This window comes from Eurosta solidaginis, chromosome 4, assembly GCF_040869045.1.
Source record: "Eurosta solidaginis isolate ZX-2024a chromosome 4, ASM4086904v1, whole genome shotgun sequence".
NCBI classification, from domain to species: Eukaryota; Metazoa; Arthropoda; class Insecta; order Diptera; family Tephritidae; genus Eurosta; species Eurosta solidaginis.
In genome coordinates, this window is record NC_090322.1 from 25,875,906 (window position 1) to 25,892,807 (window position 16,902).

The following is a 16,902-nucleotide window of genomic DNA, read 5'->3' on the forward strand; positions in this document are numbered from 1 at the left end:
CTGATACCATCTGCCAAGTGACTATTGTAATATGTCATTTGCTACTGCCATCGACACTCGCATGCGAGGGGATTACTTGTCGAATACTCAGTATCCACAATTTTTCGGCAAATGTTTGTGTCAATGATGAGCTTTCGAGCTGCTGTGAATACCCCAATTGTTTTAACAAAGTTAACATTTTTTTTTGTATTTTCAATTCAAACTCAGGTCTTAAAATTTTAAAGAAAATGTCTAAGTTAAACAAATAAGCCTCACAAAAAAATATTAAGACTAATTAATTTTTGTGATAAAACCGAGTTGAGTTTTTATTAGACGTAATTCTGTAACGGAGGAAACTGTAAAAGTGGTTAACTTTTTTTTTAAAGAAATTCATTCAACGTACTGTTTTAAAGGGGAAAAATATTTTTTTAAGAATAAATAAAAAAAATTTTTTGAAAACGAAAAAAAACGAAACAAAAATTTTGTTTTTAGAAATCAACGAAAAAGCTTTTTTTTGTAAAATATTTTTTTGTTTTTTCCAAAACAACCAAACGCAGAAAATCTGAAACCTTTTTTTTTTTTTTTTTTTTTTTGTAAAATGACAACTTTTATTAATTTTAACATTGAGTTATTAAAAATGTTTATTTTTCAACTGAGATATTTTTGCCCCAAGAAATTTAAGAAAATGCTTAACAATATTTAGGGGTGTCATGGAGGCCATAAAATACATGCCGGGAGTGGACTTGAAACTAATAAATATTTCCGCCATCAATCAAAAAAAATTTTAGCTTTATATTTGTATCAGATTTTTATTGGTTTATAAATCAAAGCCAAAGTTCCACAGCTCATTTCAAAAATATTTATTTATTTCGAATCCAATTTCGACAGCTATTAGATTTCCAGATACATACTGATGAATATTTTTTAAACAAGGGTCTCGAAGAAAAATCTTTTTCTCAAATTCTTCCGATGCAATTTTTTTAAATTTTGTTGAAACGTGAAAAATTTCCGAAGGTGTATAAACGATATTTAGTACAGTACTAAATTAATAAAAGTCATAAGCAATATTATTTTTTATTCGTGTTTTTACAACAACAACTAAAATTTTGCTCTGCACTTTTTTTTTTAAGGAAAAACACCAATTTAAGTTTTGTTTATAGTTCCATTCATTTATGTTCCTATAAATGTGGGAAAAGGCTATAGCTGACATTTATTTTATGCGACCAGATTTTTTTTAGTACGTCTAATTTCACTGATTTGAAGTTTTGTTCTGTTTTTGCTAAATCTGCATGAAAAAACACATAATTTTCGGACAAAACGCCATTTCGATATTTTTAAAAATATTTTTAGACCGGCTTGTTACTGATGAGGCGAATGAAGCTTATTTTTTGTCATTGAAAGTGAGCAATGCGATAAAAATGCTAAGACGAAAAAGGGGAGAATAACTTACGACACGGAAACCCCAAAGTAGTGCCAAGATTCGAGACGTAGAGATAGAAAAAACGACATGCGACAAACCTAAATGCGCAGACGTATTGAAAGAATGGCGAACCCGAAGAAGAAATATGCAGACGAAAATGAAGTCGAAGACGCAAGCGATAATTTAAAGTCAAAGGGGAAACCGAAAACGAAGTCAAAGCCAAGAACGAAAATTAAAAAATTAAACGTAACAATTATTTTTCACTTTTCTTTGTTGCACAATGAATGCAGACACCAAGGCCTTCGCCTTAAAGCGGAGTCATTGGTGCAGTTTGTCGTATCGCTGTAGTCGTATCCCTAACGTAATCAGCTGTTTATCGTTACGACGGTAAACCAAAAACCAATTGGTTGGCTACGATACGGTTACGACCTTAAGCGCCAAATACACGACGCGAACATTCCGCAATCTTGTTCGCAGCTTTGGCCATACACCATACGAACTTTTGGCCGAACATTAGTTCTCTTTCAGACAGCGATGAATACGGACAACAATTGTGCTGCAGCAATATTGCTTTTTCTTTGCTTTTTACTTGCCACAATGATGGCAGAGATTTATACATTTCAATAAATTCACTCAGAAATTTTTTATTGTCCATTTTACTTTTCCGCGCACGTCTGTTCCGTTCAGAAATTACTACGATTATGAGCTATTTCGCCATACACGACAGAAAAGGTCGCAGAAACATGACATAACGGGAATGTTCGTGTCGTGTATTTGGCGCTTTAGCGGCACCAGTAATCGATTGCATTGATTCCCATAAGTTTGGTCGAATCAGCTGTTATAAGGTTACCGATAAAGCACCAATGTCTGCAGCTTTATATAGATACCGCGCAGTCTTGTTCCCTAATACATACTGATCCGTTCAGCGAAGCTTTTCCAAATCCTCACATCTGGGCAAACAAATTGAATTGCAAATATACGAAAGCCAACTTCGACGAAGCTAATTATTTTTTTAACGCAGTCCTTAACAGCTGTGTCACATGTTAAATCACTGTTCGACAGACATTATTCTAAAGCCTCTTAACTGGTTTCATGAAAAAAACTTATCAAGACTTTTTCAATATCAAATTACTTTCAAAAAGTAGCGTACGTGGCAGTCTGAATATGGCTATATATATACCTCTGGATTTTTTTTACTATTGTTGCAGTCACCTTAAGGTGTTTAGTTTAAACACAAATCCAAACGAAATCACGTGAATGACTTCACGAAAATATTAGCGCAACTCACGAAAACTCGCAAACGCCTTGCAAGCTCATGGAATTTTTTTTTGTTAACGAGGTTTGAATGGTTATTAGAACTTTTAGAAAAAGTAACGATACTGGTACTCATTTAAAATACTCAAATAAGGGTATAGTAGTACTCTTGCTCAGTAGAAGGCATTGAGTATTTTTCATTTCAAATGAGTACTTCGGAACTTAAGGCCCCAACCCTTTCGACTTTTGCAACAACAATTTTTTAATAGAACACAAAATTATATTTATAATCAAGGCGAATCCATATCAGGTGGTGGCGCAGCGAATTCAACCCATATGCCGTGCAGAAGAATGCCAAGTAGAAGGCGTTGTATGGAAAATAATCAAGAAGAAGCAATCAGCTGTTGTGATAACCAAACCTGGTACTGAATTCGCCTTGATTTATAATTATATTGAATGGCGAATTCGAAGATTTTTCTTAAATTGTAAAGAATTTCAAGAAGAAATTTACAACGTAAGTTTTCGAATTCCTTTTATGTTACTTTAGCGCTGCCGTTGCGTTGCCTGTGAATTAAGAATCAAAGTCAGCTGATGACGCAACGTAAGTGCTAAAGCACGCAAAAGTCGAATGTGTTTGAGCTTTTATACCAAAAGTGAAGAAACTGTATTTTTTTTTTTTGAGATATATGAAAATTAGTAGAAAACAAGGAAATTTAAGTTCAGGTGAAACCGAACAATTACATAACTATAAAGCTGTGGTCTCTCATATATATTTTAAGGACACATTTAAGGAAATAAACTACATACATATGCAAATATCGAGTTCCGAGGCTATACAGCTGAACCTCTGTTCTTACCAAACTAGTAAAATTGGTCGATTTTTGATTGACTCATGGCATTAAATGTTTTGTGAGGCGATAAAAAGAGCGGATCAGAAAGATTTAAAATTTGTTTAAAACTTTCGCACTTTGCATTATAATATATTTGCTGGTAGTGTAGTTATGAATCATAAATATATTGTAAATTTCGTTAAGATAAAACCTATAAGAAACCTTTTTTTGAAGTAGGGCTAGTTCTCAACCGAATTTTTTTATATTTATATATAATGCCAAGAACCATACCTCCACCAAATTGCAAAATTATATCAACGGCTTTTGATTTACCGCTTCCATAACTATTGAATTTTTTTGTAATAAATGTGGGCCACGCCTATTTTACAAAATTGTACTAAACTATTGCGTCATAAAGTTAATCCACACATCCAATCAAGTTTCACCTCTTTATCAATATTTGTTAATGCTTTTCATTTTCGAAATTTTTGAAAGTAGCCGTGGTTATAACCTAAAACTTTTTGGAGTTAGCAGCTTTTAATAGTTTTGTTGGAGTTTAAAAGTCTTATTTTTAGTAATATTTGTAGCGATTCGACATAATTTTCTTTTATAAAAAAAAAGTCTGTGTAAAAATTTGTGTTTGCAGATTTTATCGCATCGTCGACGATACCTTGATTTCAGATAAGTTAATTCACCAGATTTGGTGAGGATATTTAAATTTTTGCTTAAGTTATTGTGTGAATGGACTGTATTTTGTTGAACTTAAGCCTTCGGAACGTCGGCACCTTGTAAAGCATCGATAATTTACTCAGTACTTGGTAAAAGGAATAGAGTACGAAATAATCAAGTATTTTTTGGAAAAGTGTCGATACTACGCACTCAGTACTCCTATCGTTCTATCACTAGTTACGAGGTATTTGCAAGTTTGTTTGAGTTACCTAAATCTGTACTTCTTACGAGAAGTATTTTTTCTTTTAGCTAATTATTTGAACAAATCAAAAACTAGACGCAAAGTTTTTAGCTTTCTGACTAAGATTATTACTAAATGAATTTTGTTATTTATATTAGAGAAACATTACAAAATCTGCACAAGGCAACCATCGTCTAGGTAAGTTTCTGAGTTTCACTTCTTCATCAGCTAGCTTTCGGGAGCCGATTTTCATTGGCGTTAACCGGAAGTCTCTCACCCTTATCGCAAAGTTCACGCGGAAAAGTGTTGGTCTCCACTTCTTTTGTTCGGGTGAACTTTTTCCGCCTATCGGCAATTTCGGGTGAGCAAAAGTTCACTTCGAAACAGCTGATGCTCTATTGTGAATTGGCAGTGAACAAATAATTTACTTACAATTGTGTAAATTTTGTAACCAAGCATATATTTCCTTAAAATACAACAAAAATAGAAATAAAAAATTTATAAAATAATGTTTAGTATTCAAATTAGGTTGGTATTGATTAAGCGCGGGGAGAATATAAATGTGAAACCGATTCGGAGGCAATTAAGGGGCAGTTCTAACCCTTTGGAGCTGAATGATTCACTGTAAGCTAAAAATTACTTTTTTCAGCACTTTTGAATAACAAGTTAATTTTTTTCAATTAGCTTTCGCCAATATTACAGGCTAAACAAGCCGGCATTCTAATATTTGCTAGATATTCTTACCAACTCCTTGCCACCATTGAAGCAAAAATTTGGAGTTCCACCAATTGTAAAGTTGAGTACATGTCTTCGTTTTTTCACATTGGGAAAATGCGTTGGAAAGGACTATGAAGTGAGTCTTAGCCAATCTTGTTTCAGTGAGGTGCTCAACATTTTGGAATCATTGCTTTGTCCACTATGGATAACTTGGCCGACTGATACGTTGTCATAAAAAATAGAATTTACATACTTAGCAATACAGGAATTTCACTTTTTTCCACTCAGCTTCCGATTGTGCATTATTTATTGATTTATTTCTAATAATAAAAGTACATATAATTATAAGAGTATCAAATTTCAAAACAAAAAATTATTTACATTTTGTTTTCCTCTCGTTCGCCTGTAAAATATAAGTGAACAAATTCGGGTTTCCCCGCTGTTCATTTCGCCCGAACAAAGAGTTGGCGATAAGGTGAAATCTTTTTCGAACACGAAAAATTGTTTCGCCACCCTCTGCGATAGGGTGAACGAAAACTGTGAATATTTTCGGGTGAAAATAAAACTCGCGATAAGGGTGTCTATCAACTCAGTCACGTGAATGCCCCACTGCATGCTTTGTAATTTGTCTCTATGTATGACCTTTTTATTGCTATTTCTTTTATACAAAATTAGGTACATATGGATACTATATATTTTTTTATTCAAATTGTGTGGAATATTTTTAGGCTCGGTCAACAGAACTTTTAATACTGACATACAAGTGATAATACAAATGTTTTTTTTTTTACAAAATGTTCCCAACATGAAAATAAGAAAGACTAATATGGATTTTGACTTTTTAGCATAAATCAAACTAATACTTTTATTTTTTTTACTTAACGTAATCAAAAATTTACCTAAATCAGTTTGACAATCGAATCGAACCTTGAATCTAAATCTGTTTGTTTTATATAATTCACAATAAATCTCCCATAACCATTATAATAAAAAAAAAATATTTCGTATCATCTTATGCTCATATTCATACAAAAATATATTAAAAATTATTACTAAAATAATTTTCTTTGTATTTTTCTCTTTTATGCTCGCCCTAACATCTTTTGGCGTGTACGTCTACAACAACTACATACATGGTTGCTGGATATTTATACAATTTAATAAAATAAAAATTATCAAATCGTCGAATTTTCCGACTTCAAATATTTAAAAAAAAAATCCAATTAAAAACAAAATATAAAAACTGCGTTCACGCAACTTTATACTTTTACACTGCATATTACATATTTTGTGTAACACAAATAGGTTTTAACTATTCTGGTCTTATCGATGGTCTTTATCGCAATAAATCCTATCATTATCCTTATTTATAATTCGTGAAAACGGTGCTTTATGCATTGACGTTAAGTAATATAAGCATCGATTGGCTTTACGATTTCGATTGCGTTTGCTGTTGACGATCATAAAAACATACAAATCGTATGACATTGTCCATTCATACATACGTAGTGAATTCCACCTCCTGTTTGTACAGTTCACAAAGTAAGCTCTTTCGTCGTCGTCGTCTCACTTCTTTTACACGTATAATCTAGTTTGTAACTATTGTATATTTAACAAACGTACTCGTATATTTACATATTCGTTTGTAAGCGCTATAAATCGTATTAAAAAAAAAAAGATGAAAAAATCGTTAAAAAGAAAAAAAAATTATGCAAATGCTGACTTAGATTGATAAATTGTTGAAGTTGTAGTTTATGGGTTTGTGTGAAACCATACCGAAGTTGCTATAATGCAAGTTTTTAACAGTTATTAATAATATATCGTTTTGCGATTTTGAAAATTTTCTCATATCCTTGGGCCACAGGTTCTAAATTTCGAAACTGTAATATTATGGATTGCAATGGGCATACGCCAAACGGTAGCAAGGTTGCTGTATACATTCCCATTTATTTTTGAGTCGAAAATGAATTCACAAAAAAACTTTAAGGGCCCCATTCTCTATAGCGAAACGAACGTTCGTTTCGCCTCAGAAAACGAATCGTTCGCCTGTTTGAATTATGCCAAACGTTCATACCAAAAGCCGCGAACAACTAATTTTTACACAACGATAACGTAGGAGATGAGCATTATGAATTCCTACAAGTGTAGAATCTTTCCTTTATTGCCATACCTACCTGTCAAATAAGGCTGACAGGAAGAATGGTCAGAGAATGGCAGAAAGGTTTGCTTGTTCGCGAGGTAAATAAATTGCCCATTTGTGTTTCAGACCAATTTTTCTTTTAAATGTGTATAGAAAATCAAACTACATTTAAAATTCATTGTCAAAATCTAGTTAATGGAAAAAAATATATGAAGCCAGTTAAGCAAATATTTTAAAATATGTAAATAATGCAATACGCCAGTCGTTTATAAAAATGTTTGAAACAATTACTGAGGAAATGATTTACGTAATCCAACAGTGCTTTAACAGGTGGCCGAGGCTGTTTACTATTGTGAACGTTTTTTTTTTTCAAACATTCGTCACTTGTATTAATTCACAATGCTAACTCAACAAGCCAGCCCAAGATTCTCGTCGTTTTAAAATTTATAAACTAATGTACAATTTTTTCAAACTTAACAGATTTTAAAAGTTTATTAAATATATTAGATGTGGCAACATATCATTTGAAAAATGCTTTCGTTTTCTCTTTGACATAACGTAAGAAATGTACATAAATGCAGAATAAAAGCGATAGAAAATATGTTTGCTAGACGAAAATTTCGTTTCGCAATACAGAAGAATGCCTTAAACAAAAAACTGTTGTGCTTTGCTACCATTTGTCACAATCCTGTATTCTATTCGTAGTAATAATTTTAATGATCTCTATTTAGCTATTTAACAAATAAGTAACGTATTGTTGTTGGCCCGAAAAGGTGCAAAAACCAAACAGAAAAGAAGAAATGTTGCAGACTATAAAAAAGTAAATTAACAAATGCAAAGCATGGTGAGTTATACTGAAAAGCTTGAGCTTCACAAGAACCGTCTTGTGCGCTACAGGATTTTTTTAATTTCAAACAGGTACATATAAGAGGGACTCGTTTTGTTTTGCAAGGTGTACGGATTGTTTATATCCTACGACATGCAATATGCAAGACTACGAGAGCACGCATCTGTACATAGCGTTAAAATAACAAAATACGACGAAATAATTTAAAAACAGTTGCTCAGTCTTTATGTGAACGACATAAGAGGATTGAGAGGAATACTGTTGAAGCAGGGTTGTTTTTCATTTCCTGCAATTCATGCACCGTTTGCAAGACAAAACGAATCCCCCTATTGTAAAATAAGTATTTATCTAACAAGCGATGTGAAAGTCTATAACGCCTTAAACTTACTTGTTATGGAGTTTTAACTTAACTACATGTGGTGAATTTTGTAAGATCTTGTATAATACATCGGTACGTAATGCATTACAGCGTGCATTGCCCGTAGTCTCCAAAATCAAGTGACATCTTAGTTTTAAGTAGTTTTACGGTATGAAAAATTAGGTTATTATAAAAGTTTAAATTAATAATAACTCAAGCTGTTGATTAGTGGTAAAGAAAATAATTGAAGTTGCGGAAAATTGTTTTACAATATTTTGTGCGATTTTCGATTTTTAATACATAATTATTTTTTTTTTTTAATATTTGAAGGTCAGCATTTCAATTTTAACATATCCCGACCACTTGCTACTTCACTACTCTCTCAAGCTTTCTGTAAACTCCACTATTTAATAGACATGCCCAGGCGCACAAAAAACTTAGAGCGTATTTTTATTCTAGTGTCTACTCTTTTACAACACATTTCATCGTTTGAAAACAAACCACAGCGGCGAAAGTGTGCATTACGAAATCCAATACTGCTCAAACACTTCGAATGCAGCTTACCTTCAAGAACCAATTACAATCAATGTTACTTTTCCATAAGCATGGCCGCTTTGTGGACAGAACTGATTACTTACATCATTACTGGTAATGGAGTAAGTAAACGATCTCCGAACAATCTTCGGATGTTTATTACTCTTAAGGTACTACTTTCTGAAATCGTTATCGGTATTGTAGAGAGGTCATCCACATAATGATACACGCTTTCTAAACCTTATAATACAGCCAGTATACCAATTCGTGGTCGAAGTGGTAAAGTATAGTCAACACATTACAATGTACATTTATGCAATTGTAATCGGCAGTGTAGGTAGAGCACTCACAGAATGATACACAATTCTGAAGTGGTAAATGCTCTTGGCACAGAATCACTGTACAACTTAGTGTACAATTCAAAGGCAGGTTAACAGCAAAGTAAATTATGTATTTTCATTTATACCATTTTTAAAATGTTTATTTTTATTTAGTTATTTTAGAAATTAACAAATGTATGTGAAATATTTCATCCAAAAAGCTTCAAAATCTAAAGTAGCAACTACAATTTCATACTAGATATTATGCATACACATACATACATATGGGAGGCATCCTCAAACCTAACCTACATACTCTTTCTTATAATTAATAAAAAAACTGAAACATTGTTTGAGAAATAAAAACCTCAAAAGAACAAACTAAAATACGAAGTCCATATTATGCACTTATTTTTCTTATGAGTATATCTTTACTAATTTGGTGACTTTTTCCCATCGTTCGTTTTTTTATTGTCTGTATTCCCAGCACTTCCAATATTTTCCTTATTTTTAAGATGTTAAATATTATTATCGTACTTTCGTTTTGCTAAGCGACCCTTTTGCGTTTTGAATGCTTGTCGTATGGTTTGTTTATATAAGCGCTCATTGGTGCCATCAACTTTTAAAGCATCTATAAATTAAACATAAAAAATTAATAAAAAAATATAGGCAAAGTAATTTAACTGAGCAACTCACTTAAATAGTTTAAATTTGTTTTTTATTATTTATTGCCTAAGGTTTTTTGCTTTTAAATTTTTTCAATCCTATTTACAGCGCACAACTACTAGTATTTGCCAAGAGGACGGAGTTATTTTATAACATAGGTCCTGGTTTTTGATAGGGGTTTTCAGTTTGGTCGTTAAAACAAACTTCTGGTAACACTGCGGACTTATTCAGTCTATGTGAGGATTATAGGAAAGTTTTGGAATTGAATGAGGGCTTTGATAAAAAGTTTTGGAATGAATGTCAGTAAGATTAAAACCGAACTATAAGGTACTTGTTACTTTCTTCCACCTAGAATGCTCATCCGTCCCACTGTGGCGGGCACAGAAAACGTAGAGACTATTCTGTTTCTATTACCTGCCCTTTTGTCACACATTTTACGAACATTCATTGGTACGCCCATCGTTATGCGCGCCTGGTGTGATTTATCATTTTGTTCCAAACTCTGAGATAACACGGACTGGGTATAATTGCTGTATACTGCTTTGCCTCACTGGGTTAGAACCAGCTGTTGAGAATCAAATATCAATGAAATTGTCCACTTCGTTTTGTAACGTCGTCGCGTTGAGAATAAAATGGCGGATAGTGCGGGAATTGAAATGGCAAAAAATTAAATTACGGATAAAGTATTCAAAACCATGAAAGCAACATTTGAAAAACTGAAAAATGTATCGTACATGGAGTAAACCATTAAATCGGAATGCATCTAAATATATAGTAGGCTCAATTCGGCAGAAACCTATGCACATGGTTCTGGCCTTAGTGTATTACCTGTGTGTTGGTGGAGCAACTGTACAGAAATCTAAAGACATCAAACTTCTGAAATATTTCACAAAATAAGAATTAGTTATGGCTAGAGATGGGAAATGGGTAAATACCCGGTAAATTGGGTATATATGGTAAAAATGGGTAAATGCCCAAATATTTACCCAAAAGAAGGGTAAAAACAATCTTTTGGAAAATACGGGAAAAAAAACACAAATTCAATCCAAAATGTACTCAATTTGTCCTATATTGGTGGGTAGTTAGCCATTACGCTATCGGTTGAATTAGTTTTAATCTGTAATCCAGCGTTTTTCAAAAATATTTAGCCAATAATACATCCGTTGAAAAAATTTAAGTTTACCCAGTAAACATTTTAAGTCAAACAAGAGTAGGAAAAATATCTAAATTGGAACGTTTACAGTCGGTATGTGCTCATTTGGGATGCCGAAACCAATGTATTTCCTATAAGTCACAAGTAAGTCTTAAAAGGCGTTTAAAGAGCTCATATTATACTCTACTGGAACTCTCTGACGTCATTTTTAACTCTAATAAACTCTGATTATCTGAGACCTATATGGCCTATTTATTAGGCATGTCAGCGCTTATTAGGGTCATATATAATTCAACACACCTGAACAGAGCAAGGCAGCTTTGCGGTGACATTAAAGATGTCGAGAAGCGTCCATGAGCGGAAAAACGTCGATGCTTACACAAAAAAATAGTAGCAAGGGTAACTATAATGTACAAATGTAATTCATTTTGTATTAAAATGAAAAATTGCCGTAACAAAGTTTCAAAATTTGTTCCAAACTCGCTGTGACGAACATAAATAGTTGATAAATGATAATTTTTGCATGCTGGGTTAGCTTTTAGGCCGTTAAATAAAAGGCAAAAATAAAATTTTCTTTTACCCTCCTAAGCGTTTCGACGCTTTTCTGATTCCCACATTGCCCACTTATTTTGGATTCGTTTCGGATTCTTAAATTATGAGCGCCGTGAGCATGTTTGAGGATTAGCTTTGTTTGCGTAAATATGTGTACCCTATAAACATTCTCTTACAGTTCCATATTCCGAAAACTATCAGCTTAAAAAATGCTATCACCTTAGAGCCTTTTATGACTCCAATTTGGTGAAATTATGAACAAACGAAAAATATTAAAATCAGTAAACTAGGCAGCTCCGTAATAAAAACTCAGAAATTTTTCTGCGTCAATTTATTCTAAATAAATAAATAATTCAACTAACACTTATTTCGTTTATATCTTATCCTCATGGGATTTTTATCACAACAATTTTCTCCCCTATGTTTTCCGCTTCGGATATATGTCAAAAATTCTTCCTAAACTCCCTGAAGTAGTGTCATTAAAAGACTCAAAATTAGCAGTATCGTAAGGAGACCTGTATAAGACTGTTTGCTGGGTTGTTTGTTTAAAATCAAAACGAAAACTTTTTAATTTCAAATGACGTATAAATTTAATTGTTGAATTGTAATTCCAAGCAGCCTCTATTTAAATGATTTTTAAATACCCAAAAAAAGATACAAAAAGGAATATTCCGGGTATTTTCCTGGTATTTACCCATAAAAATGGTAAATACCCGGTAGAATCCCAACTCTAGTTATGGCGTTATAGCTTCTAAGTAAGCAGGGCCAAGGTAGTATTTCATTCAAATAAATGAATGTAAGCAACTTAAAACTACAAACAATGAAATTGTCGTAATTTCAGTGCTAACTTGCAAACCAAAAACATTATTAGCATTATTATCTCGGAAATACTTGACAACTTCTTGATCTGAATCATGGTTAGCGAGGAACAAGGCACGCTTCCACTTACGTGAGCGAAATAAGAAGATTGAGAGGAATACCGTTGAAGCGGGTTGATTTTAATTTCATACAATCCCTGCACCGTTTCCAAGACAGCGACCCCCCTATTGTAAATTAAGTATCTAACAAAACAACACTTGTGCTCGAATAGAACAGCAAATGTCGTTCAAAAAACTAATAAATACAGTAACTGTTTTCGCTGTTATTTAACCGACTGTGTTCTTACAGGGTCGTTGCTCAAGAAATAATGAAACGTATATATATTTCTTTACGAAACCAGGGCTTCCCTGTACACGTTTGCTAAACGAAACGTTAGAGAAAGCCAGCAGAAAGTGTATGAGTTTCCTTGAGAAGTGGATACTACTTGGCAAACGAAATTTTTCTAGGGCGTTTTTGTGTAAATGTTTCATTTCTTGGTATGTGGATATCGCGCTTTAAATATATTGCAGAAATAGCTAAAACATAACACTTAATTTTTCTTATTATTTACCACATTGTATTGTTATAAACAATTTTTTCGCTCAAATTTCTGCGACTATAAAAAACAGCAAAATGTTCCGACTGTGTTACGAAATGGAAATTATAACCTATAAATAAATTTTGGAGAATAAAAATTATATAATAAAAAAAAACTAGTCATTTGGGTACTAAAATGATAAGTGCGAGTAATAATTATTATATATAAACCAAATAAACAAAGTCATAAACTACAACTAGTTAGACGAAGTGTGCAAAAATAAAAGTGTTCGATCGTTACGTTGGAAAATTTTTATTTCTTTAGAAGATTTTCGATTTTGTATTTCTTCTTTAATATTAATTTACCTGCCCTTTTATTTACATTTTTGTAATTTTTTTCCTACTATTTTTACTATTTTCAGTACATAATTGAGCCGTTTATTTTGAAAGTGGTATAAGTCATTTCATGTCGTTTAAGTCCAGGGGTAATTTGTTGGTATCTCTCTCCTCGCCTCCTGTTTATTAAGAGTCCAATAGCCAAAAGATGAAATTCTTATTATAAGTTTATAATTGTAGAACCATCTATATATGCGTTTGTTCAGAAATAACAATGCATTTAAGACCATGAGTTGGAAATGACTTATACTTTCAAAATAAACAGCTCAAGTGTGAAACGTATCTCTTAGGTAGGGGCAGGGATCGAGTTATTTAAATTATTAGAAAATTCAAGGTTTATGGCAATATTTTTAAATAACTGCCCGGTGAACTATAGACTTGAAGCTTTGAATATAGCTCGAAACCAACCACTTAATGACGCATTAATCAATATTTAGAAAACTTACCATCACTACTAAAATAATTTATTGTTAGTTTATTGTTAAATCTGTTAAAATTAATATATTCGAATTGAAAATACAATAAATTTAAAGATAATGTACTAAAGAAGACAATACGAACACTTCTGCTCAAATAGATATGCTAATTCCATACAAAAAAAAAAATCATAAATACCGTCACAACACTGTTGTCTGGTATTTAACCGACTGTGTTCCTACAGGGTCGTCGCTCAAGAAATAATGAGACGCACAGATATTTCCATGGTTCAATTATGTACAGGTTGGCTCATCTCATCAGCTGATTTTATTTATGTCATTGCATGGTCGATGGGATTGTCAAAAGGAGATGGCAAACTCAAAATGAAACCAACCCATTGGCAACATTTTACTTACACATACAAAAAGTGCAAAGTTTTATGTTTCCATTCCATACCATTTGCACCAACACCAATACACAGATTTTGACAATTTGAACAGACATATTTTGTTCCTTTACAGATGAGCCAACCTGTATATAGTTGAACCATGGATATTTCTTGGCAAAACCAGGGGCTGGATTCTTTAACTGTGAGTTTTAAAGTGTACACTGGAAATTGTGTAAACTTAAAAATTCTGATTCTGCAAAGCAAAACGGTGAACAAGAAAACTCACTGATAGAAACTTCGTGAATTTTCTTGACAACCAGTGTACATTATTGTGACATTCAAAACTCATACGCAGAATGACTGTTTTGTTTTCATGGCGTTTGATAAATACTTCCTCATTGACATGACTTACATTCAGCGCTCATACAGCAAAACGGTGTGCACAATACCTTACAGAATCGCAAGAAAAGTGTGCATTTTGTGTGGAAATGAATTTTCAATCAGTGTACATTTTTCAGGTTTTCACAGTTAGAGAATTCAGCCTCAGGGCTCTTCAGTGAACGATTAGGGGTGATAGCATTCAACACGACGTCTGCAGACTACAATCGCAATAAAGAAAAGCTTGACAACAACCGTAGCCAAGCATTGGCTTCTTGATTACTTTGAAAGCGGCAGCCACCAATATAAATTACAGCAAACAGTAGCGAAAAAATTAGAAAAAAACAGTAATTATGTGTAAAAAACGCTCAAAAGAATGATTTTAGCTTGTACTATCTGTTGTTTACTTCTATTTTAATTTTTACTGACAAAATAAAAAGGACGCCACTCACTGTCGCTTCCCAAAAATAAAATTAGGTTTAATCTGGCTACAACGGCTTTCGTGATTGATTGTTGCGCCGAAAATAACGACACTCATAAGAACGTGTGTAATAATAATTTGACAGATGTCGTTTTGTAGCCGCCGTAGTGAATGTAATCAGGCTTATTGCTAAAAAATCTTTAGAAAAAGGTAACAGAAAGCGTAAGGTGGATACTACTTGAAAAATGTTTCTTTTTTTAAGCGTTTTTTGTATGGAATTTTTCAGTTCTTGCGATGTAAGTTGCCGGTGAGCTAGGCAGTTGAAATTTTGAAAATGGTTCAGAACGTGAAATCAGAACAAGAAGGAAAGTATTACACTAGCTAACGCACGGATCGAATCTATGAAGCCATAGGACAAAATTTAAAATAAAAAGAATTTTTTTAACTTACCTTTACATTTTTTTTTTTTGTTTTTTCGAAACAAACAATAAATTTCGAAACCCAAATGCATTTCTTTTTTATAAAAATATTAATGTATTTTATTTTATAATTCAAATTTATACTTTTTTTTGTAATATTTAAAATCTGAAAAAGTTGGGAACATTTCATTTCTAATTTTTGATTTTCCCAAAAAAAGCCATAAAAAAGATCTCAATCCAATTAACAACGAATTATGTATTCTTATCCTCAGATCTCTCTTTTATCTGTGTATTCATTGGTTTTCAATGGCTTAAGTCTTAACAAGTCATATTGAAATAGCAATTCTAAAAATGTATATTAATTTTACACTTTTTGGAAGTTAATTGAAATCCAAACAAATGTACCTTTGTATTTACCAAATAATAAAATAGGAAACGTAAATATGAATATATAAAAAATAATAAATAAAAAATTTACCAAAACTTGCAAAGAAATCTCAAAATTATTTGAATAAAATTAAATATTTAAAATGGACAATTCAAGTATTTTAAAAACGCTAGATTAGAATAAGTTCTTAATTAGCAAAAACAAAAAAAATAAATAGTAATAAGTTCAAAGCAAATGTAGAAAAATTATATCGTTTTAGGCTACAATTTAATTTTATTTTTTAAATTGAATAGACAATTTTTCTTATCAATTGTTAAGTAAAGAAATTGTTTTTCTTCTACTAAAGCTGCAAATTGATGCAAGTGCGAAACGACTGACTGAATTTAAATTGAAATTATTTTATTGTTAGATTTTTAAGCTTATTTCGTTATTGTTGTAAATTATTTGTTATTGGAAGTTTTACTATTCATTTTTTAAAGAACGTTATTGTTCCTCAAATGTATTATTTTTGTGCTTTTGAATATATGAAACAAATATTTAAAAACTATTGGGTTTACTTAATTATTTTGTGCATAATTCTTTCTTGATTAATGATGGTGGTAAGTTGATGGTGTATAATTACAATCAAAAATATCTAAAAATTGTATTAAATTCATATTTCTGTTGTTACTGTCGTTGCAACAACTTAGTTTGTTCAACGCTTCAGCGAACAATCGCTTATTTGATGCGCTTGACCAGACTCACAGAGGTATTGGAGGTAAATTGGCCAGGAATAAAACTTTTTAAACAAGTCCCAACAGCATGCTACCTCGCTTTGCTCTCTACGATCGCTTATTTGAAGAGGTTTGAAACGTAATGCTACCTCGTCGCTACCTAATTCGCTGTTATCTCAGCTTTGCTCTATACTCGTATTATTTGACTCGCTTGACCAGAACTCGCGCACAGAAAACTTGTAGAGGTTGATCGGTCATTTATTAAATTTAAGCCCCCACCGCATTTTTCTCTAAAGCTAAGGACACA

At 32.3% G+C, this 16,902-nt stretch overlaps 1 protein-coding gene across 5 annotated transcripts in view; it reads left to right on the plus strand.

Moving 5' to 3' along the window:
* Sxl (Sex lethal) overlaps positions 1-16,426 on the plus strand; it is a 176,828-nt gene extending 160,402 nt beyond the window's left edge. For 4 of the 5 annotated variants that reach the window (XM_067780813.1, XM_067780815.1, XM_067780818.1 and 1 more), the window contains one exon: positions 6,416-16,426. In XM_067780813.1, the coding sequence (XP_067636914.1) occupies positions 6,416-6,483 (68 nt within the window). In that variant the 3' untranslated portion in view covers positions 6,484-16,426. The other variant, XM_067780817.1, reaches the window with a different exon arrangement.
* Positions 16,427-16,902: the final 476 nt, after the last annotated feature.